Here is a 25,161-nt window from a genome sequence, read left to right as displayed (position 1 = left end):
ATATAACTTTAACTTAATTATAATTAAATTTATTTTTATCAAAATATAAATTTTAAAAATAGAAATTTTTGTGCCCATGAATAATTTGTATTATTTGTACTTTGCATAGTTATTTTTGGATGTTGATTGCTCCCAAAAAATACATTTAATTGTGTAAAAGTTGAAATATCACCAACAAATAATAATATAATATAGCACACAATATATTTTAAAAATAATTTACATATTTAATAAAATAAATAAGATTCGCTAAACTTAAAAAAACAAGTACAACTCATTTTTCTTTAGTGTTGTTTTATTTTAAAATAATATAATTCATTTATTTTATTTATAATATGCACGAAAAACATTGACATTCGTTGAAATTTGATAATAAGACATAATATTTCTTGAAATTTCAAAAATAAATAAATTTCGATCTCCCTTGATGAGGTTTAAAAAATTTCATAAACTTTCGTTTGATATTTTATATTTGGGACACTTACTTATCTCAAAAGACTTATCTTTGTAGGTATGTGGGTTTTTGGATTTATAAAACCTCATCTTTAAAGAGATTTTTTGAATTTTTTGAAACTTTAATGGGAGGTCCGCGTCTTTTTGCTAAACTTCACTAGTGATCATTGTTTTTTACCTTAAATTTATTATAATTAACATTAAATGATAAAAAACTAACTTGTGAATCTAGTAAAATAAACGAACCTTTACAATTTATTAAAATTTCATTTTTTTTTTTGAAATTCCAAGCTTTCCTTTGATATTATATATTTGGGACACTTACTTATCTCAAAAGGCTTGTCTTTGTAGGTCTATGTTTTTCTTATAAACTTCAAGGGTTTATGGAACTTTTAAAATCTCATCCTAAAGGAGACTTTTTGAATTTTTTGAAGTTTCAATAGGAGGTCTATGTCTTTTTGCTAAACCTTACTAGTGATTATTGTCTTTTACCTTAAAATTATTATAATTAACATTAAATGATAAAAAACTAGTGAATTATGTTTGAGGTTTAAGGGTCGACCTATGAGGATAGGGATAGGAGCGGCTCTTTACAATATGGGCCCCTTAATATTTTATTTAAAATTAAAATTTCTAGGTACATCAAATAATTTTAGTTACACTGCATGTGCACTCCACCCACCAAACACGTGAATTTTATAAATAATGTTAACATTATTATATTTAAAAAAAAATTTTAGGAGTCCTAGGCAAGCACCTCAATGGCCTTAATGAAGAGCCGGACCTTGATAGGGAAAGAATATTTGATAAAGATTGCGCTACCTCCATCGTGCAGCTTGACCAAAAGTGAATCTCTTAAATTTTGGGTTATGAAAAAACATATTTGAACTCAATCACCCAATTAAGTTACTTTTATGTTTGAGTTTTAAAGTTTGAATATTGGAAAGGCTATGGAGGAATATGAGATGGAAAATGAGTTAATTCTTGTAGTCTAGGATCAATATAAGTCCTACATGAATCAAAAAGAAATCTGTGAAAATACTTGGAAGTTATTTGGTAATATATAAATTATGAAAATGAAAACTTAAAATTAAAAGTACGATTTAAAATAGAAAACTAACAATTAAAGTTAAAACAAATAAAATCTTGATTGAACCCATTCCCCCTTTTGTCTTTAAATAGAATAATAATTAAAATAATAAAAATAAATACAAAATAAGCATAGTATAATAAAAATAAAAAAATTATATTTATTTTACTTAATTATCATATTTCAAAACCCACCTTTTAGTGCTGTGAGATACTTTGAGAACTTTTTGTATTATATTTTTTCAACTTTTTAGAAATTTTACAGATATTTTATTTTAAATATTTTAAACTCACATGACTATTTTATATTACTTTTAATTAAAAACTATGCTCAAAATGAATCATTTAACTTACAAAAATTATTTGAAACTTTTTAAAAAACTAAAAAACAATAAATGAAAAAAATGTGAAACAAACATTTGTCATAATATATATTTATTCACAATGTAAAAATTAAAAAATAATATCAAAATACCAAACAAACCCTTAAATTATATTTAATAGCTTAAAATTTGAGTCTAATGTTTAAATTTAAATAAAACCTAATATAAATTTATAATATTTTCATTTAAATTTACACCAACCAAAATCTAAATGTAAGATTTGAAGCCTCATAGTCTCAAACAAGTCAACGTTTAAGGAATTGAATTTCATTAATACATTCTCTTAGATATTCGCTTATGCTCAATGCTGTATTAGCATTGAGTCAGCGTGTTCACCCAGCGAGATCTTATTTTTCCCATTATTTACCCTTTTGCGCCCACATATTTTTCTACTGTTGTCGGAGCTCGGAAGCAGAGACTTGAATAAAACCTCCTCCCTTTTTGTTTGGACTCCCCAGAAACTAAAATCTCAGAAAGGGAGAGAAAGTGAGAGAGCGAGGGAGAGAGAGGTGGTGGCCGGGGCCTCATCGATGGCTAGCTTTGCCCGGTGAAGACCCGACAGGGTTTGAGGGAATTTATGAGCACGAGATCCCGAAAATCAACACGGGTAGGTCCAAGCCCCTGGTTTCGAGTCAATTATGTTCTTTCTTTTTATGGCTGACTCGCCTGTATCATGGGCTCTCGCCTCGACAATCTTTGAAATTGTGTTCTTTCCTTGTCTTCGTTTTCATTCATTAGGGTTTCCAAATTCATCTATAAATCCACAGATTGTTGTTGTTTGGCGTTCTTTTTCCGTTGCTTCAACTCTTTGTTGTTCCCAAGTAGAAGGATTCCTGTGGGTAATCTCAAAATTTTTCTTCTCCTCCATTTGAGCTTCTTCGAACCCTGTTTTTCGTTTCCTCGAATATGATTTTTTTTTTGTAACGGGAAACAATTTTGAAAAAATTACTGAAGAATTTTATCCCCTTGAGATAACTAATAATACGTATTTTTTTCCATCTGTTAAAAGAAATGGGGTATGAGTGTCGAAGAATTTGCGTTTTGGATACTTTTAGCTGGAAACAAAGGCGATTGTGGGCTTTTATCGTTGTATTAGTTGGAAAATCTTGCCCTAAATTTGTAGTTTCTGCTTGCTGTTTGAATGGATATTGAGAATAGTAGTTTCTTCTTTACTTTAGTTTGGCCGCGTTTGTGGGCTACTGTCGATTAACTTGCCATTTTTTTTTTCGCCTTTTTGAATTTGTAAATGTGCATTCTTTATACTTCCTCCTCCCTATTTTTTATTTTTATTTATTTATCAATATATTCCTGCTAATGCAATTCTTGATGTTCTGTTGAATTACCATTTGTAGGTTGGAATAGAAATGAGCTGGATGGATTTGATTCTGAAGTGGGCTTTAGTGCTGATGCTTCTTGGTCTGGGTACGTATGCACAGATTTTCTTAAAAAAAAAAAATTATTTTTCCATTTAGTTTTTACCTAAAGAAATTATTTTCTTTAACTCATGAATCTCTCCTTATTTTGTAATGAATAACATCAAAAAATAAGAGGTACGTCAAATGGTTGTCCGGATTCCGGATCATTTTCTATGCCTTTTGCTATTTGTCATTCATAGTCTTAATAATTTTATCCAATGATCTATGGGAGCCAGTTTAAAGATGAACCTGTAATGGGTGAGATCGACCTGGTTTTACTTATAAACTCAGGCCATTGTCAGCTGCTTATACGGGTGTTTTTTATGGCTTTCTCTTTTGTCTGCCTTAATTACTTCCCTTCCCTGCTTGCTGGGTTCTAGTTGTTCTTTGGTAAATAATAGTTGGTCTTTTATCCGTTATTCTCTTTTTACGGACTCTGCATTTATATATATATATATATATATTTGTTTTACAGACTCTACATTTTTAGATGCTTTTCACATCAAAGATGATTTTGGGCATTGTGAAAGTACTGTCAAGAAGTGGGCATCTTCGTCCGTTTATGTAGAAACCAAAGAAGACAACCATACACTGCAGGAATTGTTGTTTTTTATCCATGTCCCTAGAACAGGAGGGCGTACATATTTCCATTGGTAATTCCTTAAAAAATGCCATTCTAACACCTTTTCATTTTGTTCTAGAACTGACAACTTGATACTGTTGCAGCTATTGCTTATTTCTGCCTATATTTTATTCGTGCAGTTTTTTGAGAAAGTTGTATTCAAGCAATCTAGAATGCCCTCGGTCTTATGATAAGCTGCGAGTTGATCCTAGGTGACGTTTTTTTTAAATCATGCATTATTTTTTAATATAAGATGCATTCCAATTGCTAACATTTGCTTCTTTTGAATTTTCACCTTATGATGGTTGATATTCGTCAGATTGATTGTCAATGAAATCAAAATTTTGAGTTTTCTCATACATATTGGATATTATCTAGGAAACCATTGGTGCTACAACTATCCCAACTTTTACATATTTAGTTATTTGCTTATAATAATATAATTTATAGAATGTTGTTGTGTTTGTATCTAATATAGAATCTACACTTATTTTCTCTTATACTTTTCCAAGAAATGAGAATAACATAATGCCTATCTCCAAAATAAAGTTACAGCTTTACCCCTCTTTGCCCCCATTGACCCCACCATATTTTTTGTAAGAATTAGAGCATTGAATATACACTATGATAATCCGTCTATCTTTAAATAATTGATTTAATATCTCCTGTAATAATACCAATTTATGTATTACAGACTGAATGGTGATGTAACACACAGATTGAAGTAGTGACTGGGAAAAAAATTAGAGGGTAGGAGGTTCATGGTAGTGCATAGAACCTTTTTTGGTAGAAAAAAGCGTGTACTTATTTATAATGGTGAACATCATACTGGTTTTAGGGAAGGAGAACCAATTTCAATATGTATAAGAAAGTGGAACATAAAATGGATTCTAGCATGGTCCAATAACTTAAAAGGATATGCTAGTTATTGGCAAGTCTATAACATTAACTCATAAAGAAAATGTAGATGGTTATGATGAAATCTCAACACCATTCATTAGCTTTCTCATAAAAAAGTACCTGTGTAGACCTTTTTTTGGTTGAATTTAGTTGAACACAATTTTAGTTTGTTTTCCAGTTTGTTTTCTGACAAAGATGGTTGTGAATGTTGGAAGAAAAATAACAGTTAGCATCATCAAATAAATCAGTGTTACTTTTTTTTTTTTTTTTTGAAAGAAACCTTGGACAACAGTTGATGTAAATTCTACTAATATATAAGGCACTCTGAATGATGTAATTTTGAATTTTTTTTGCAGCAAACCAAATTGCAGGTTATTAGTTACTCATGATGACTATAGCATGATGTCTAAACTTCCCAAGAAGAAAACATCAGTTGTGACAATACTTAGGAACCCCGTCGATCGTGTCTTTAGCACTTATGAGTTCTCGGTTGAGGTAGCAGCTAGGTTTTTGGTGCACCCTAACTTATCTTCTGCCACACAAATGGTTGGAGGCTTGCGTTCAAAGTCTCATGGAGTGAGTACACTGAATATTTGGCCATGGAAGTATTTGGTGCCATGGATGAGGGAGGACCTATTTGCTCGGGTATGTTTGTTTTTTGGCATTTGTGCTGAATGGTACCCTTCAATTTGTTCCACCCCCTTCTTGCTCTTGAGTGCTTCTTAGCATTCCTTCCTTTTTTGTTCACATAATGATTTACTAGAAATCCTTGGATGTTCCACTTTCAACATTGTTTGGAATGGTTATTGCTTTTATTACTTTCACTTTGAATGATAGTATTTGAACAAAAATATGGTATTCCAAAGTGGTCGAAAGTTTTCCTATGTGGAGAGATTGTGGAAAGTTTTCCTAAATGGAAAGCTTTCCTAAGCTCCAATGTCTCTGAAACTTCTTTCCTCCCATAAATTTTGGACACATGATGCCTTGAATCCTTAGAGGTCCTTGTGTAAGACCCTCTAGCTTCATTTAACCATCTGGAACACCTTTTGTCCTGGAGCTATTTCCAGATTTTTTGGTGTTCATTTCATTTTGAATGCCTCAAGTATTGTTGTGGACTCGCCCTTCAGAGAACTAGACCCTTGACATTGAATTGATTGCATTTTCTGACCACTTCCCTGCTACTAGAAATATTTTGGTGTTCATGTGCAGATGCCACTATTATCACAAAACATATAAAAAAGATTGCAATCATGTAGTGAAATGTTAAAAAGGAGCAACTAATGATGCTCTGTTCAAATTGTGGATATATTCATCATTTACTACAACACAAATGTTAATCAATAGTATGTAATACTATTAGAATCTGAGGAGGTTTGAGATATAAGGTGCAATCTTGATAAGATGTCTAGGTGTCTGAGCAATTCAGCATGCACCAACTTTACTCCAAGGCTTCCTAGGGAAGCTGGGGGTGGAGGTTCACAGTTTGCCTTTCCAAAGGCTAAATGGCAATTCCACTATCAGAGGCATCATACTTTGTAGGCATCTTGCCCTGCAGAAATGCCTGACATTGGCCTTTCGCCTTCAAATCTTTTACTAAGGTTGAGTTAGTGGTGCTGCATGGCATCCTTTATAAAATTGAATGCACTGACCTACTCCCACCCCCCTCATGTGCATATTTTTTATGTGCAGATGTGATGTTAGAGGATTAGTTATAAAATGGCTTATTTGCTACTTAAATATGTCCGTTTATGGAATTGCTGTATTAACTACTTCCGGTGATTGTTTCTTTTGATTTAAAGAACAGCGCGATGCCAGAAAAAATAAGAACCCAAATTATGTTGAGGGCAGCAATCCATTCAACATGGAGGATGTTGTTATGCCATTACATGAATACATTAATGATCCTATTGCTCGGGACATTGTTCATAATGGCGCCACCTTCCAGGTCTTGTAACCTTATTTCCATATTCATAATTCGAGAGCTTATTTTTTGTTTTTTTGTTTTTTTAACTTTTATCTAAATTTTTTGATAGTTCTATTCTCTTTTTTATATTTTTTTGGGTTGCTTTACTTTTACCTTGTCATTTATGATGACATATGTTGATCAGATACAAAATGGGAGTCTGTTAAGACACTGATGGGATTATTTTGGCCACATTTTGTCCATAAAGCCGGTGATCTTTGATACTCAAACCTCAATTTCCATTGTTGGAAAAAATTATCACATCGTACATGCTGTCCTGCATTTGAAATTTGAATGCGTAATTTTTATGGCTGTTCATTAGATGAACTGAAACTTTGGATTCTGATTTATTCCTTAATTTTAGAGCTTTTTTGTGGATGGAGGAGGCAAGATTCTCAATACAAACCAAAAATCTCCTTTTTATGATTTTGTTGTTATGTCGACAGGTTGTTTAGGATCATTTGGAACCACATGGAAAATGACTTTTCTAGAAAAAAGAAAAACGTATTTGATTAGTACTAATACTAAGTACTAAATTGATGAGGTGTTGAAAGTGAAGTATTGTTTGGTTGTCTAAAAAAAGTGTTGATTGTAAGTACTCATAAAATGAGTGGTATTTGGATATTGACTTTATAAGTGTAACATATATTATTATCATGTGAATAATATTATATTATTTTAGTATATAATTAATATATAACAAAATAATATATAATTATTAAATTATTTTCCTATTTTTAATTAATATTAAATAATATTCATAATTAGAATTTTTAATATTTTCTAATTAACAAACTAAATATTTATGTTAGTTAAAATGTTAGTTTATATTTTTACTATTGTCTAATTAACATTTTAATTAATACTTTCTAATTAATATTTATTTACATTTTTAATATTTTCTAACTAAAAAGCTAATTGAAAATTTTAATTAACATTTTAAATGTTGTCTAGTTAATGAACTAATTAACCTTTTAAATTAAAAATTTATAATTAATGTTTGTAATTAAAATTTTAAATATTTGTAGTTAATATTTTCTAATTAAAACATTTTAAATGTTGTCTAGTTAATGAACTAATTAACCTTTTTAATTAAAATTTTCTAATTGATGTTTGTAATTAAAATTTTAAATTTTTTTAATTAACAAATTAATTAATATTTATGTTATTTAACATTCTGAATTGACTTTGTTAATACTATCTAATTAAAAAATTCATGTAAATTTTATTTAACATTTTTAACTAGCCATTTTCATTAAACTTTTAAATATTTCCGAACTAACAAATTAACTGAATTTTAATTAAAATTTCTAATTAATATTTTTAATTAACATTTTAAATAATTTCTAATTAACATATTAATTCATATTTATGTTAATTTAACATTTTTAATTGAAAATTTTAATATTTTCTATTAAATAAAAAAGTGTATGGTTATTATTTTCTAATTGACATTAACATTAGTTTATGTTTATAATATTATTAGTTTAATGATATTTTTATAATTGATGCTAAATTCTTACTTAATACAATGACCATCATGCCTATAATTTTAATTTACAAGTTTGCCACTGTTTATGAACATTAGCTACTTATAAATAGCCAAAAAGATCCCTATTACTTCGCAAAAGTACTTGTTGTCCCTCCAAAAAAAATAGTAGTAGGTTGGGTAAAGAACTTTTTGCAATAAGTACTTATTTGGGTGCAAGCTAAACCGTACTTTTTTGCACAAATACTTATTTTAAGTACATTTTGCCATAAGTAATTTTTAAAGTGATTCCAAACGAGGGCTTAGTTGTCTAGCTGTGCAAATTATAGGCCTTTTTAATACAAAAGATGTTCAACTGCTCGGTTTGTCTGTTAAGATGAATTATAATGTATATCGAAATCTAAGACTAAAATATATGTATGCTAGCTAGAAGCCTAGAAGTGGCATCCGCAGTCTCCTTACAAGTAATCGTGAACCGTGAAGAGTCTGTGTGTATGATGCAACAAGCTTTTAATTAAATTGTTGATGTAAAAGCTTTGTTAGAATGTCTTGATATGTCCAAAATACCAAAAGTTATGTGAAATTTTATAATTTGGAAATATTAGTAGCTTTAATCATCTGATTTTGGAACTAATCATGAGTGAAATGTGCATGTTTATGACAACTTTAAAATGAATAATGATTTGCTTCCCCCACCTCCTCTCAGCAATGCCTTTATGAGCTGTTATTGGTTATTAGTATTATTTTCTACTTTAGTAACTATGAGTTAGTGAGGGTATTATGGTCATTGAGATGCACTTGGCATATATTTTTAAATAGAGGGGGAGACTGACCACGATGATTAGGTTCTTCTAATTTACACAACACTTTAACATGGTATTAGAGCATGATCTTGAGACCTATACTCTATGTGCCGCAGCCTCTGCAGACCAACGCATAAATATCATAACCCTATATATATCTTCCACTGTAGGAAGATATGAAAGGATTGAAAGGCAAAGCAACTCCAGCAGTTGCTGGAAAAATCCTAGAGTGCCACTGCAACGTCAGAACCATAAGAACCCCTTTAGATTTTGCAAAAACCCCTTTAGATTTCGCAAAATCAGCCTCACAGTTGCCCACAGGCATTGCTGATTATATATATATTTTTTTTCAATTTTCATATACAATAGAATTGCTCTCGGAGTACTAAAAATCAAGTTTAAAAATATAATAATTGTGTAATGTGCTAATTATATTTTTTCTTATAATATTTTTTAACTAGTATTCTTTTGCGTGTCCATTATTTTAAGGGCAAAAACGAATATGTTTGCAGTAAGTTTTTAATTTATTTTAATTTGAAAAATATTAACCAAACAGGTTGCTGTTTTTCAGTTTTTAGTTTCTATTTCTGACTTAGTTTTCATTTCTGGTTTTCATAATTTTTGACATACCAAATGGCCCCTTAGTGAAGACAATGCTTATTAGGGTCTGTGCTGAAACAGTGAGGATCCCAGCTTTTTCCCCTTATGCTTTGATATTAGACTCATCTTCTTTTTGGTTGAATTCTGTGTGCTAGTATGGTGAAATAACCACATGCATAAGGCTTTGCCAATGATCTGTTGGTCCAATGGCTTCCAGTCTCAAGTTGTTTCAGTGTTCAGGTTGAGAGTTCATGAGTTTGTTTTATATTTAGTAATAGTAGGTATAGGCCGTAGGCGTGTTTGGTATTCTTCTTATGCCAAAGGATAAAAGAAGACAGGTTAAGGCATTGTTTTGTTGAGGATGTTGTGAAAATTCGCAAGTGCACGAGTGATAAAGAAGGATGTCGAAGGACTATTTACCTATTAACTATTGAAATTGTTCTAATTCTAAATTATTTGAAAATCAAGAAAAGTGGTGGATTTTGAAATTGAAAAATAAAAAATAAAAAAAAATCAACTAAATACTTAAAAAGAAGAAGATTTCACCTAAGAAGAAAACACTAAGGCATCCGACTCACGTAACCAATCAAATACCAAATCCTATTCATGCAATCAATCAATTATCATCCTATTTGACAACAAGATATTCTAACTTATCTAAGACCACCTCTCGAGTATAATTAGAATTACCCAACATACAATAATCCGAGATATGTCTATGCAAATTTAAAAGCATTTGAGTATATTAAGATTAATAATATTTCACATAAAAGCCGCACAAATCACGTTGGCACATTCTTGTCTTTCGTTCAATTCATGGCATACATCATCTAAAGCTAAACTACATGCACAACAAATCACTCAACTATTGGCCAGATAATTGAAAACATTAAACTCAATGATGTTTACACAAAAGGAATGACAAAATTATGATCACATAGAAATAAGATTCAAAATTATCATGAAGAGGCTACATTGTAGCCTTAGCAATAGAAATTAGCTCATAATAGAATCAAAACAGCCATAATAATTCTAGAATTCATAGTGAAAATTGTACATTGAGAAGATGAAAGAGTTACAAAGGAAACTGTATGTAGATCGCGAATCTCAATCGCAAACAACTCCAATTCGGCCTCTGTCTTCTTCCTCTTTTTCCAAGCTTCGAATCCTCTCTAATGGTGAATAAAAAATCCTCTTTTTTCCTAGTTTCCAATCCCTCCTTTTATAAGGCTCTGGTCGTCCTCCCTTTTTATCTCCCCAAAACAAGATTCTCCAAATCCCCTCATTTTTTGCTGTCGCCTTGATGTGTGATTTTCTCTATCGAGATCTTCCCATCTTCGAAAATCTTCAACACGAAAGTTGTGGGATATATTTTTTAGCTTTCCGTAGATGCCCATATTGCCCTTTTTGGAGTTCTCTAGCAAAAGTTATACTCCAAATACTGAAGGGTGTTTTAGGAAATTCTAGAAAGGAATTTGAGTTTGAAAAGAACTCTTGATGAAGGGAATTTGAATTTGAAAAGGAAAGTTTCCTCCTTAATTTTTATGACTCCTGTAATTTATTTATTCCTAAACAAAAAATAAACAAAATAAATCAAAACTCTAATAAATAATAAAATTAAACACAAATTAGCATAAAAATAAGAGTGAAGGTATGAAAAAACTTGTATAGAAATTAAACATATCAAAATACCCCCAAAATTATGATTTGCTAGCATGGTTTGAAATCGCGGTCGCGGGTAACGTTGCATAATGGTTGCGGGTGTTGCGGGACGTGGGTGTTACGTAACAGAAAGTGGGTGTAACGGTCGTGAATTTTTTTCACGCATGCACAACCATGCCAAAATCGAAAAATAAGCATGAAATCCCTTAATACATGATTTTTAATGAATTTTAAAGGCTTTCATTCAACCTACAAACATTTTTTAATAGGCATTATGATTTTTATATTAATTTTAGTGCGCTGTTTACAAAAAAAAGCATATATTTTTTTTTTATAGTTTACATTACTTTAATGAGTAAAAAGATGTAGAAATGTAATTTAAATGAAGAATCAATTAATTAAAGACATTAAGTTGCTAAAAATGAGTCAATAGACTCAATACTCAATATACACAATGCACATGTATGAATTTGAAAAGTGATTGGTATCAAATTTCAATAAATAGTTGAAAACACATGAATACAATATTACAAATTTATAACATAACACATGTCACCACAAAAAAGAATGACGTGGAGGGTCTTCATAATTTGCATCTGTATCTTGAAATTGGGATTGGAAAGGTCTTCATAATTTGCATCTGTATCTTGAAATTGGGATTGGAAATTATCTCCCCATCCTTGTGGAAATACATAGCTGAATAAACCCAAGTTTGCGTCATTTTGTTGTTGCTCCTGAAAATGTACTGGCTCTGGGTAGTGTGTAGAAGAAGATTCACTATGAGATGATGGATATGTTGGATGAGATCTATATGATTGTGATGATGAATCATCTAAACTAAAGTCGCCAAAACTATGAACCACACCATATGAATCTTCAGCAGAATCACGATCTTAGTGTTGGCTACTCCTTCTCCTAGGTTGGGAAGATTGGTAACCTGGAGGATAACCCAAGTCATAATTTTTGGGTATATCAAGTAGTCCATAACGACTTTGAGGATATGTTTCCCCTACAAATAATGTCCCTGTATCATACTCATAACCATATTCTGCACCGCCACCACCATCACCCCCAGCCCTAGTCCCAGCATCACTAGGTCCACTACCACCATCATCATCATTTGGTGGGCTTAAACCAAGATTATCATCACTTTGTGTACGTTTAGGACTTGAACTTGAATCATGCACATTTATTGGTGGTTGATCATTTCCTTGTGCAGTACCACCGAACTCTTCATCTAACCAATTTGAGTTGTCTTGATTGTTGAGTAATGGTGCCTCTCTTTCTTGTAACCATGGACTCAAAGGATCATCTTCTTGGAAAATATAGTCCAAATTAATAGGGTTAAAGCTATCTTCAATATCTTGTTGACTTTTTCTCATTGTATGTCTCAACTTTAACCTCATGTTGTAATGCACGAAAACAAGTTTTGTAGTCTCATGTACTTTAGTCTATTTGTTGTTTTCGTATGGATGAGACTAAAGGTGCTCCAATTACGTTCCCAATTTGTAGCTGATGTGGTTTGATTAAGAACTCTAATTGCTATTTTTTGTAACTCAGGAGCACACATACCATAAAAAATCCACCATTTAGCTGCATAAATAATTGAAGAAAAACACATGTCAATATAGTGTATGTTTGAAAAGTCAAATTTGGACATAAAAATGACAAATTAAATAGATCCATTCATCTATTATTTAGCCACATTTACCAGGATTTGTTTGTTTCATTGCCCTTTGAGCTAGTGGAGTTCCAAATGTCTCCTGCCTATCCCGATATAGCAACAACTAAAAAAGCGAAGATTGTGAAGTATAATTAATTAATTAGAAATATATATTATAGAAAGTATGACAAAAGACTAAAATAATTCATTATTCAACAGAACCAATACTTACGTGATTAATAGCCCAAATTTGAGTGTCTATATTGGGCACCAGCTTGGTTATCACTTTTTTAACTCCATCTGTAACTTCTCTAGTAACTTTAGAAAAGGGTGGGGTACCATACGGAAATTGGGGGGGGTTCAAAAAGTATCCTAAAATTAAATTTACAAATATATTAATCAATATTCAATAATAGTGTATTAGTGTTGTAACTTTTAATGCAACTACACATGATTTAAAAGTTGAAATAATGAGAAATTGTATTTTATTTACACTTACCAGCTGCATATAAGTCTTGATGCAATTGAAAACTCCACCGATGATCAATAATTTTCCAATAATCTTTGTAGAATCGGCAGTCTTTCTGAATTGCCAACTTTGCCCTATCAATTGCCTCATATATGAAACCCATGGTTTTTCATCACCATCAACCAATTTAAGAACTTTCACTAAGAGTTCTTGTACTTTAATTATATCAGAGGCCTTTTGCCAAAACTCTTTTCCTAAGATAATATTCTTTGCATCATATGCTGGGCCAGATTTTGCCATTTCAAACCTTGATTTTTTCCAAGCATCATATGTGAACATTTCCCTTGATGCTTGTTTATGCCTAACAATGGTCTCTAAGGCAATAAAGTTGGTAGCAAATCGAGTTATGACAGGACGAAACAATTCTCTATTATTTGTGAATTTTTTCATGAAATTTACTGTCCACGTGTGATTGTAAATAAACGAAGTTATTATTTTAGCATTTTCTAAGACCTTCTTCACATTACTTTTCTTACCAATGTCTTCAAGAATAAGGTCTATACAATAAGCTGCACATGCTGTCCAGTAGAGATTGGGTTTTTGTTCCATTAATAATTTCCCTCCTGCCTTCATTGCAGCTTCATTATCAGTTACTAATTGGACAACATTTTCCTCTCCAATTTCATCAACCACCTCGTCCATTAATTTGAAATAAAATTATAGATTTAACAATTACTACTACTTAATTAAAAATATGCAAGTCATCAAGTGGCTCAAAGTCAATTAAAATTAGAAAATTACCTGAAATAATATTCAGCTGTTCGACTCGGCACATCAGAGGCATCAACTAACTTGTGGAAAACAGTGCCTTTATTGGAGTAAACTAAAAAGTTTATTATGTATTTTCTTGTGGGCCCTGACCAACCATCACACATAATGGTTACACCTCTCTCCTTCCAAATGCCAGCAAAAGAAGATATATAAGTTTTTATTTCTTGATACTCTTGCTTTAAATATATTTTAGAGACCTCATAAGGTGGTGGGCCCTGCCCTTCACCCCCTTTCCAACCTCTGCAGCAACATCAAGCATCGGCTGCAAAATAGGAGAGTCAGCTACGTTCGTTGGAATTTGATTATAAATTAGGAATTTGTTCACTACTTTTCTTAATTTACTTCTTAAACCTTTTAGAATTTTGGTATTTATTTTTGATTGCTTTGCACTCCTACTTCTTTCTAGAGTAGGATCCATCGCTCTTAATCTAGTTTCAGGGGCATTAGGATTAATCCATTGTCGCCCACTGCCTCCAGCTTCTCGAACACTTTGTGACCGAGCTCTACCAAAACCACCAGCATTGCCACTACTAGAGCCACTGCACTGTTCATAGTAATTACCACTTCCACCGGTTCTTGCCCTAAATCTTTGCCTCTCTTCCCATTCTTGTCGTGTTCGTATACTTTCTTGTCGAGCAAATCTCATTATTTCCTCATTTGAATCTTCGTCGTCGCTCAAATTTTCAAAATCTCCTCTGATTTGAGCTTCTACTTCATCTTCCCTTTTTTGTTTGTCTTTCTTCTTCTTTGCATATTGTTGTAGATGTTTCATCATTTCTTCTCTCACCTGCGTGGTTACATTTGGACACGAAGACACCTGACATTTTTTATGTGCCAAGTGTTATTTCAATCGCGTAATTCCTCCTTTAATTGTCTTTCCACATAATTTACATAAGACAACATGTTTACTACCTTCCACTGGAGTAGCAAAATGCCAACCAATGTCTTCACTAGGTAGCTCTTCAATTCCTTGTCTATCACGTGGCATATTGGTGCTTGATTAGATGACTTCTACACAAGTAAACAAAAAAAAGTTATCATCCTTATACAATAAATTAAGAATAAAATGGTACATAATTAATTAATTAGTTAATTACATGGCAATATTACATAAATGATGGATTAAATTTAAACTTCAAGTTACTAAATACTAACTATTAAAAATTTTAGTTGATTTATACATATATAATACAATAGTTTATATTAAAATTTACAATTTAACAAAATAAATATGGAATTGTAAATCTTACAATTTAATTATTTAAATGGTAATGTACTTGAACTTGAGTCACTTAAGAGTTAAGACTTGACTAATTGTGTACAAATTAGAATTTATTATAAATAGTAGATCTAATATTAAATTATTAATTGTCAATGTATTTAAAAAAATAAATATGTAGAATATTAGTTAATAATTTTTTACTAAATATGTACTCTAAGTTTCTAAGTTCTAGGTTCTAACTCTCTAAGAGTCTAAGTAACTCTATAAATTTTATATTTTAAAAATTTTATACTAATTTTTTATTTTAATTAATAAATTATACTTATACAATCATTACTAATTTACAATTGTTTTTTTTTTTTTTTTGATCAAATGGGTAAATGTATTGATCAACTGTATATATACAACTACTCTGGGCATACCCAGGTCAACCAGATACAAGTGAGATAAACTGAATATGCATCCAAAACAATACATCAAAACCCGGGCATACCTAGGGGCCAAAATAACCAATCAAGAGATAATGTGCCCAAAATATTACAAGAGCATCAACATGCTCAACAATATCAAACTGAGTACATATCAAATTTATCAAAAACCGCCCTATAGATATGTCTTTGGATTACTTTAATTAATTCCATAGGTTATACATAGTTTTCAAATCTTTTCCTATTTCTAAAGTGCCAAATAAAGTATACCGTGGTAGCTAATCCAATCCTTCTTCCAGCTGAAAGAAACCCCTTCCTTTACTCTTCTTTGTGTAAAAATTTCACCGCAGCCTTGATCGTACTCATTGCTCTTTTAATTCCCAACCACTTCCTTATGCTTCCCCAAACCTCTGCTGAGAATTTACACCTGAAGAAGAGGTGGTCTTGGGTCTCTACATCCTTCATACAGAATGTGCATCTCTGATCTATCCCATCTAGTGGTAGTATATCACAAGTTGGAAGCTTACCTTTCCAACCAAGCCATAGGCAAAATGCATGTTTCGGTGTATTCCCATTATACCGTATTCCTTTCATCCACGTCATTTTTTGAGACTTTCCCCTCCAAAATTCGTAGTACATGTGTGAGCTGCATTTTATTTCATTCATCACTACTTTGGCCGCATCCACACCCCCAGAATTCTGCAGTAACTGATTTTTAATTTCAATCAAGCTCTTGAACGGGGGAGAATCTTCTTTTTTTTGCTGCAGCATCCCAAATTCCAGAATTTTTTAAATAGATCTGATGGATCCATTTCGTCCACAAACTATCCTTTTTGGCTTGTATATTCCACAAGGCTTTTGTCAGTAATGCTTTGTTCCACACCTTGAGATCTTGCACTCCCAGCCCACCTTCTTCCTTTGGTTTGCAGATTTCCTGCTAGGCAACCAAGGGCTTTCTCCTACCATTACACAAATAAACTCTGCACAACTTGGTTATTTGATTTAGGACATTCAGTGGGATTGGAAAAATTGCAAGCCAAAAGCACCCTAGGCCTTGGATAATTGAATTTATTATCTCTAGTTTCCCTGCATACGTCAAAGTGCTACCAGGCCAACCCTTTAACAGACCAGCAATTCTGTCAATCAACGGCTTGTAATGAGCAGCATTCAGCTTAGATGGCAGCAGAGGAACACCAAGATATCTGAAGGGGAATTCACCCTGCTTGATTCCCGTTTGATTCATTATTATTTCTAAGTCTTGGTCCTTCTTTCCAGCTTGATAAAGGCTGGACTTCAGATTGTTGGCTGACATACCAGTACACTGGAAGAATTCATTCATGCATTCCAATAAGTGATCCACAGATACAGCATCACCCCGAGAGAAAAGCATAAGATCATCAGCAAAAACCAGATGGGAGATCTTGAGCTCATCACACTTGGGATGGAATCTGAATTTAAATTTACCTTCAAGAGATTTGAGGAGTCTGGACAGGTACTCCATACAGATTACAAATAACAAAGGAGACAATGGGTCACCTTGTCTCAGTCCCTTCTTCCCCTTAAAAAATCCATTCATCCTCCCATTCAGTGAGACAGAGAAGGACGTAGTCGACACACATTCCATTATCCATGAGATCATTTCAGCAGGGAAGTTTAGATTTACCAGCATATCTTCCAGAAAACCCCATGATACCGAATCATACGCTTTTTTCAAATCAATTTTCAGAAATCATCGTGGAGATATTCTTTTCCTTTTATAACCTCTTATTAATTCCTGCACCAAGTAGATGTTTTCCACCATGCTTCTTCCTTTATATTGTTAATTTACAATTGTTAATTTATATTCTAATTAAATTTTTAAGAAGCTAAATTTATATACTAATTATATTTATAAACTGAAATTATAAAACGAACTGAAATTTACAATTTATGTACTAATTAGTAATTAAATAAACTGAAATTTACAATTTATATAAACTATAAATTGAAATTATAAAACAAACTAAATTTAAAACTGAAATTTACAATTTATATACTAATTAAATAAACCGAAATTTAAAACAAACTAAAATTTACAATTTATATAAAGTATAAATTGACGAAACTAGGGACAGAGTAGAGGTTGAGTTAGAATTATGGAGAGAAGTTTTAGAATCCAGAAGCTTTAGGATAAGTAGAAATAAAACAGAAATATGAAATGTAATTTTAGTAATGATAGGAGGAATATTGGAGACAAAGTTAAACTTGATGATGAAGAAATAAATAGCATTTGTAGATTTCGATACCTTAGATCTATTATGCAAGTTGAGGGAGAAATTGAAGATGATGTAATGCATAGAGTTAAAGCAGGTTGGGTTAAATCGAGAAGTGCTTCAAGTGTGCTATGTGATCGTAGAATACCCTTCAAATTGAAAGGGAAGTTTTATAGGACAGCTATAAGACCAGTTATGCTATATGGATCGGAATGTTGGGCGGTGAAGAAACATAATATCCAAAAAGTAAAAGTTGCCGAGATGAGAATGCTTAGATGGATGAGTGGTATGACATTGAAAGATAAATTAAGGAATGAACATATTCGTGGTAAGTTAGGTGTAGCTCCTATAGAAGATAAGATAAAGGAGGGATGACTCAGATGGTATGGATACTTGCAACGTAGGCCTTATAGTGCACCTGTGAGGAAGAGTGACTTAGTTACTGTGGGGGGCAATAGAAGGGGTAGGGGTAGACCTAAAATAATTTAGGAGGAGATAGTGAGTAAGGATTTAATATTTTTGAATCTATCAAAAGAAATGGTTCATGATCGCATAAATTGGCGGAAAAGGATTCATATAGCCAACCCCACTTAGTGGGACTAAGGTTTGGTTTTGTTGTTTTTTATAAATTGAAATAATAAAACAAAATAGATTATTAAGTGAAGAGTGTAGAAGCAACATACTTACATACCCATTGGTCACCACCCACTGCCTAGTTACCTTGCCCAATACCCACTCCCGACTCCCATGGAAGCTGCGAGCCTGCGAGAGAGCTACTGGCCTGCTGCAGCTGCAACCTGCAAGCCTCCAAATTTTGGAGGAATCGAAGGCTTTGAAGATTTGAAGCTGATTTTTGGGTTCTTCAACGAAGGAGACGAAGCTGGACTGAGGGAGACGAAGCTGTACGCAGCTGATTTTTGGGAATTTTAGGGATTTCGAAGCTTCAGATCAGTAGATCGAAGCTGTACGAAGGAGACGAAGACTGGAAGAGTGATTCGAGTGAAGAGGGAACTGAACTCATCTTGCGGAGCACGACAGATCTAAGGGTTCGAAGGCTCGAAGCTGCTTTTTGGTTCTTCGGACTTCGGAGGCTTCAAATGACGAGATCAGATGAAGGAGAGATTGGAGGAGATAAGGTGCGCTGTAAGGGGTTGTCAGCCGTAACGTGCTGGAACGGACGTTACGTTCCGTAATGTTAGTGTAATGGCAGTTACGGGCCATTACGTTTCCGTAACAGCCATGTAAATTTTCTGCTCGTTGCTAATGTGGCCTGTAACGGTTTCGGCCACCTCTTTTTCCGTTATGTAACGGCTGTTATTTAATACCATGTTTTTAAACAAATAGAATAGGTTGATTTCTCACAATGATTGCCTCATGGATTGCATAAAGAAATTGATTCAAGGAAAGGTCTAAACATTTAACAAGTTTTTAGATTAATTCAAGAGCATGCTTAGGTTTACCTAGAAACCTTTGAGTGTGTGTGTGAGTAACCAATCTCAACTTGCTACTCTATTAACTCGGATCAATTTATGCAAACTTGATTGAATTATGATTGATCTCTATGAGAATGAGCTTCTCGAACTTCATATGCCTATTTTTCTAATCAACTCTCCACTAATGTAGTACAATCACACCACAAAAGATCAAAAGGAATTAATAAAAGCTTGTAATGTTTGGCTTAGGGTAATGACAAAAGAAAAAAAAAGGTATGGAATTCAAAGTAAGAAAATTCAACACAAGCTTCACCAATGAAGAGAGAAAAAAAATTTATATTTACTTCCTAGTGCAAATTATGAGCAATTTATTTATCTATAAATTTTTTTCTTCTTTTTTTTTTTTGGGTTTTTTTTCAATTCCACAACCCCCAATATTTTTTTTTTTTTTTTAAATTTGGGTTGTATTATTTGTACTATTAAATTTTTTTTTTAATAGAATAACAAAACTTGCTCTTACTCTTTTAACTCTTTAACAAGGCTTTTCTCTTCTCCAATGACTAAGCAAATAATAAATTTTCTTGAAAAGGTAGGATGAGTGTTTATAGGTTAAAAGGTGTGGTTAATGTGGGTTAATGAACGAGAAGTGGCCAATGTGTTTAAGGCTCAAAGGGGTGACTAGATATAGATAATTAGGGTAGGCTAAAAAAGCTCAAACGTTCCAAAGATGGCCTATATCGTTTCTCTAGTGGTGTGTTGCCTAGGATTTCGCCTTGAGAGATAATCAAATAGGTTCTAGAGTTTAGTGAGATCTTGAAAATATCTAATTCACATAAATATAATCTAAGCCAACGAAGAAACTTATTGATCATGGTATTGTGCAAAAGTGTTCAAAGGAATTCAAATAAATCAAGCAAACACAAGAATTAAGCACCAAACAAGACAAATTTAGCATTTTCCACAAATCCAACTCAATTTCAATTAGGTGATATCATAGGCTTGTGATCATCAACCCAAAACCAAAACAAATCAAAATGAAAATATTTTTGTGATTTTCAATATATATATATATATATATATATATATATATATTGAAAATAAATAGATACTCCAAAATAAATTACCCCTACCCCCAAACTTAAAGAACACATTGTCCCCAATGTGAAGAATCAGAAGAGATGAAAAAAATGAAAGGATAAAAGTAAACTTCTTTGAAAATGTTGCATGAGTGCAATTGCCGTTCCAACATTTGATCAATGAAAGGGAGTGGAAAGTGATTTTTTCGTGCGACTTCATTGAGTTTGCAGTAGTCTATGCACACTCTCCAACCCGTGACCGTTCTTTTTGGAACGAGTTCATTATTTTTATTCTCTACTACCGCTACTCCTCCCTTCTTGGGCACTACTTGCACCTCACTTACCCATGAGCTATCATAAATAGGGTAAATAATTCCAGCATCCAACAATTTGAGAACTTTTTTTTACAACTTCTTGCAAGTTCGGATTAAGTCTCCTTTGTGGCTGCACCGTAGGCTTATAATTCTCTTCCATTAAAATCTTGTGCATGCAAAGTGAAGGGCTTATTCCCTTCTTGTCGGCTATAGTCCGTCCCAAAGCTTCCTTGTGAGCTCTCAAAAATTGAATTAACTTCTTTTCTTCAAGACCTGTCAAAGATGAAGAAATTATTATGGGTAAAGCAGAATAATGTAAATACGCATATTTAAGATGAGAAGGAAGAGGTTTGAGTTCTAAAGATGGGGCCTCAATAATGGATGGTTTTTGTGGAATAGTGCTTTGGCCCAATGTTATGTTTTCCAGTTTTCCTTTAGGCAAGTAAGGCGGAGATGCTTCCAAGTAGTGTGCACAATTTCTTATCTTGGAATTCTCGGAATCGGTAGTGCCAGATTGAACAAGACATGCCTCAAGTGGTTCCTTAGGATAACTCTCTTCAAAAGTGTCTACCACAAGTTCATCAATCACATCTATGTTGAAGCATGTATTAGTTGTTGACTGATATTTCATTGCTTCAAACACTAAATGTAACTTGTTCATCTTGCACCTATAATATTAGTTTCCCTTGTTGCACATCTATGAGAGTTCTTCCCGTGGCTAAGAACGGTCGACCAAGAAGAAGTGGGATTTCTTGATCTTCCTCCATATCTAAAACAATAAAATCTGGAGGGAAAATAAACTTGTCAACTTTAACAAGAACATTCTCTACTATGCCTCTTGGTTGTTTAATGGATCGGTTCGCCAATTGAAGTGAAACGGTAGTGGCCTTGACCTCTCATAGCCCTAATTGCCTGAAAATAGAAAGACATCAGATTTATGCTAGCAACTAAATCACACGAAGATTTTTCAAAATAAGAGTTTCAAATGGTGCAAGGAATAGTAAAGCTCCCTGGATCTTTAAGCTTTGGTGGCAGCTTATTTTGCAAAATGGTGGTGCACTCTTCGGTCAACATCACGGTCTCATGCTCTCCTAATTTCCTCTTGTTTGATAGAATCTCCTTCATGAACTTCACATAGCTAGGCATTTGTTCCAAGGCATTTGCAAAAGGAATGTTAATATCAAACTTTTTAAAAACATTAAGGAACTTAAAAAATTGTTTATCTAGCGTATTTTTTTTGAAGTCTTTGAGGAAAAGGTATAGGAGGAACATAAGGAGAAGTATAAGAAGAAGAAACGAGAGGATTTCCTGAGTTTCCCATTGTTTGGCTCGAGACAGGGATGGGTGCCGTAGCCTTGGATGTGGGTGTTGTGGATCTCAAAGTCCGCTCCTCTCTTTCGAAATTTTACTCTTTTTTGTAAATTAAGCTCTCTTCCAATTCTTAAAGTAATGGCCTTCACTTGCTCTTTCGAGTTGTTTTCTGTGGTGCTTGGAAGTCATCCTTAAGGTCTTTCGGACATTAATTTTGCCAATTGACCAACCGTCCTTTCAATGCTCCACATAGTGTTCTCATTGTTCTTTAGAGCAATGTCATGATCTTAAAATCTAGCATCCACCTTGGCCATAAATTGTGCCATGACCTCCTCCAGATTTGGCTTCTTCTCTTGTTGTTGATTTTGAAAACCCAGTGGAGGCTTGGAAACATTTTGGGAGTTCCTTCATAAAAAATTTGGGTGGTTTCGCCATCCTGGATTGTAAGTGTTGGAATAAGGATTGTTTTGTCGTTGGTAATTCGACACAAAGCTTGCTTGCCCTGAACTATTGTTGGCAAATGGATTTCCCACTTGACAATCTACCCCCATATGATTCCCTGCACAAAATTCACAAATTGTATTAGTAGATTGAATGGCACTCGCATTGATATTGTCTAATTTCTTAGATAAAGTTGCAATTTGAGCAGCTAAAGCAGAAAAAGAATCAATTTCGCGAACTCCCTAGGTTCTTGTAGATGTCACTTGTTTCTCTGGCCATTAGCAATTGTTGGTTGCCATCTCCTCCACCAACTCATATGCTTCTTCCGGTGATTTCTTCATCAAAGTCCCTTTGGCTGCCGCATCAATCATTGTACGTGTTGTAGGCTACAAACCAATGTAGAAGGTTTGCACTTGAATCCAAACAGGAAGTCCAAGATGTGGGCACTTTCTAAGCAATTCTTTATACCTCTCCCAAGCTTCATAAAGCAACTACATATCAAATTGGACAAACGTGGTAATATCGTTTTGCATCTTCTCGGTTTTAGCTGGGGGAAAGAACTTTGCTAGAATTTTTTTAGCCAAATCGTCTCATGTAGTTATAGTTAACAATGGAAGTGAGTTTAACCATGCCTTTGCCTTGTCTCAGAGGGAGAATGGAAAAGAGTCTCAATCTAATAGCATCATCAGAAACTCCGTTATGTTTAAAAGTATCACATAACTCTAGAAAATTAGCTATGTGAGCATTTGGATCATCATGGGGCATGCCACTGAATTGCACCGTTGAGGCCACCGTCTGAAGAATAGCTGGCTTTATCTCAAAGTTATTGGCTTGAATGGCAGGCCGTCTAATGCTAGAAGTAGCTCCGGTGACCAAGGGAACAACATAATCTCCCGAAGTCTTGTTTCCAAGTTGATCTTCCATTGCTTCGTTGTAGGTTGTGGAATCTTTCTTCTTCTCCTTGTCTAGACGATGAAGGGTGCGTTCAATTTCAGGGTCAAAAGGTACTAAATCCAAGCTTCGAGTACGTCTAATGCACAACTCAGGAAGCCTGAAAATAAAAAATAAAATAAAAGCAAAATTAAAAATTAAGACTAAGATAAAGAAAAATCAAATTAACCTAGAACTAGTTGGTATCAAAAGTAATAGAAAATAAATAGTCTTCGGCAACGGCACCAAAAACTTGTGAGAATTTGCAAGTGCACGAAATCGTAACAAGTAATATAGTGATAAAGAAGGATGTTGAACCCACGAGGACTATTTACCTATTAGCTATTGAAATTGTTCTGATTCTAAATTATTTGAAAATCAAGAAAAGTGGTGGATTTTGATATGAAAAAAATAAAAAATAAAAAAATAAATCAACTAATTACTTAAAAAGAAGAAGATTTCACCCAAGAAGAAAACACTAAGGCATCCAAATCACCCAACCAATCCAATCCCAAATCCTAATCATGCAATCAATCAATTATCATCCTATTTGACTGCAAAATATTCTAGCTTATGAAAGACCCTCTCTCTCGTAGAATTAGAATTACCCAACATACGATAACCCGCGATATGTCTATGCGAATTTAAAAGCATTTGAGTACATTAAGATTAAAAATATTTCACGTAAAAGCTGCACAAATCACGTTGGCACATTCCCGTCTTCGTTCAATTCATGGCATACATCATACGAAGCTAGACATGCACAAAAAATCACTTAACTATTGCCCAGATAATTAAAAGCATTAAATTCAATGATGTATACTCAAAAGGAATGATAAAATTATGATCACATAGAAATAAGATTCGAAATTGTCATGAAGAGGCTACATCATAGCCTTAGCAATAGAAATTAGCTCATAATAGAATCAAAACAAACCATAATAATTCTAGAATTCATAATGAAAATTGTACAAAGAGAAGATGAAAGAGTTAAAAAGGAAACTGTATGTAGATCGCGAATCTCAATCGTCAACAACTCCAATTCGGCCTCTGTCTTTTTCCTCTTTTTCCTAGCTTTGAATCCTCTCTAATGGTGAATAAATATCCTCCTTTTTCCCAGTTTCCAATCCCTCCTTTTATAAGGCTCTGGTCGTCCTCCCTTCTTATCTCCCCAAAACAAGATTCTCCAAATTCCGTCCTTTCTGCCACCACCTTGATGTGCGTTTTTCTTTATCGAGATCTTCCCATCTTTGAAAATCTTCAACACGAAAGTTGTGGGATTTTTTTTCTTAGCTTTCCGTAGGGACCCATATTGCCCTTTTTGGAGTTCTTTAGCAAAAGTTATGCTTCAAATATTGAAGGGTGTTTTAGGAAATTCGAGAAAGGAATTTGAGTTTGAAAATGACTCTTGA

At 33.2% G+C, this 25,161-nt stretch overlaps 1 protein-coding gene across 4 annotated transcripts in view; it reads left to right on the top strand.

Moving 5' to 3' along the window:
- Positions 1-2,306: 2,306 nt before the first annotated feature.
- Positions 2,307-25,161, top strand: part of LOC131149344 (protein-tyrosine sulfotransferase) — a 36,375-nt gene continuing 13,520 nt past the window's right edge. For 2 of the 4 annotated variants that reach the window (XM_058099718.1, XM_058099719.1), the window contains exons 1-6: positions 2,334-2,532; positions 3,278-3,347; positions 3,816-3,993; positions 4,103-4,174; positions 5,219-5,507; positions 6,667-6,807. In XM_058099718.1, the coding sequence (XP_057955701.1) occupies positions 2,503-2,532; positions 3,278-3,347; positions 3,816-3,993; positions 4,103-4,174; positions 5,219-5,507; positions 6,667-6,807 (780 nt within the window). In that variant the 5' untranslated portion in view covers positions 2,334-2,502. Of the gene's footprint in view, positions 2,533-3,277; positions 3,348-3,815; positions 3,994-4,102; positions 4,175-5,218; positions 5,508-6,666; positions 6,808-25,161 lie in introns of all 4 variants that reach the window. The other 2 variants (XM_058099716.1, XM_058099720.1) reach the window with 2 other exon arrangements.

The sequence above is a fragment of the Malania oleifera genome, chromosome 2, assembly GCF_029873635.1.
Source record: "Malania oleifera isolate guangnan ecotype guangnan chromosome 2, ASM2987363v1, whole genome shotgun sequence".
Taxonomy (NCBI): Eukaryota; Viridiplantae; Streptophyta; class Magnoliopsida; order Santalales; family Ximeniaceae; genus Malania; species Malania oleifera.
Note: the sequence above shows the minus strand (reverse complement) of the source record. Positions and strands in the feature narration are given on the sequence as shown.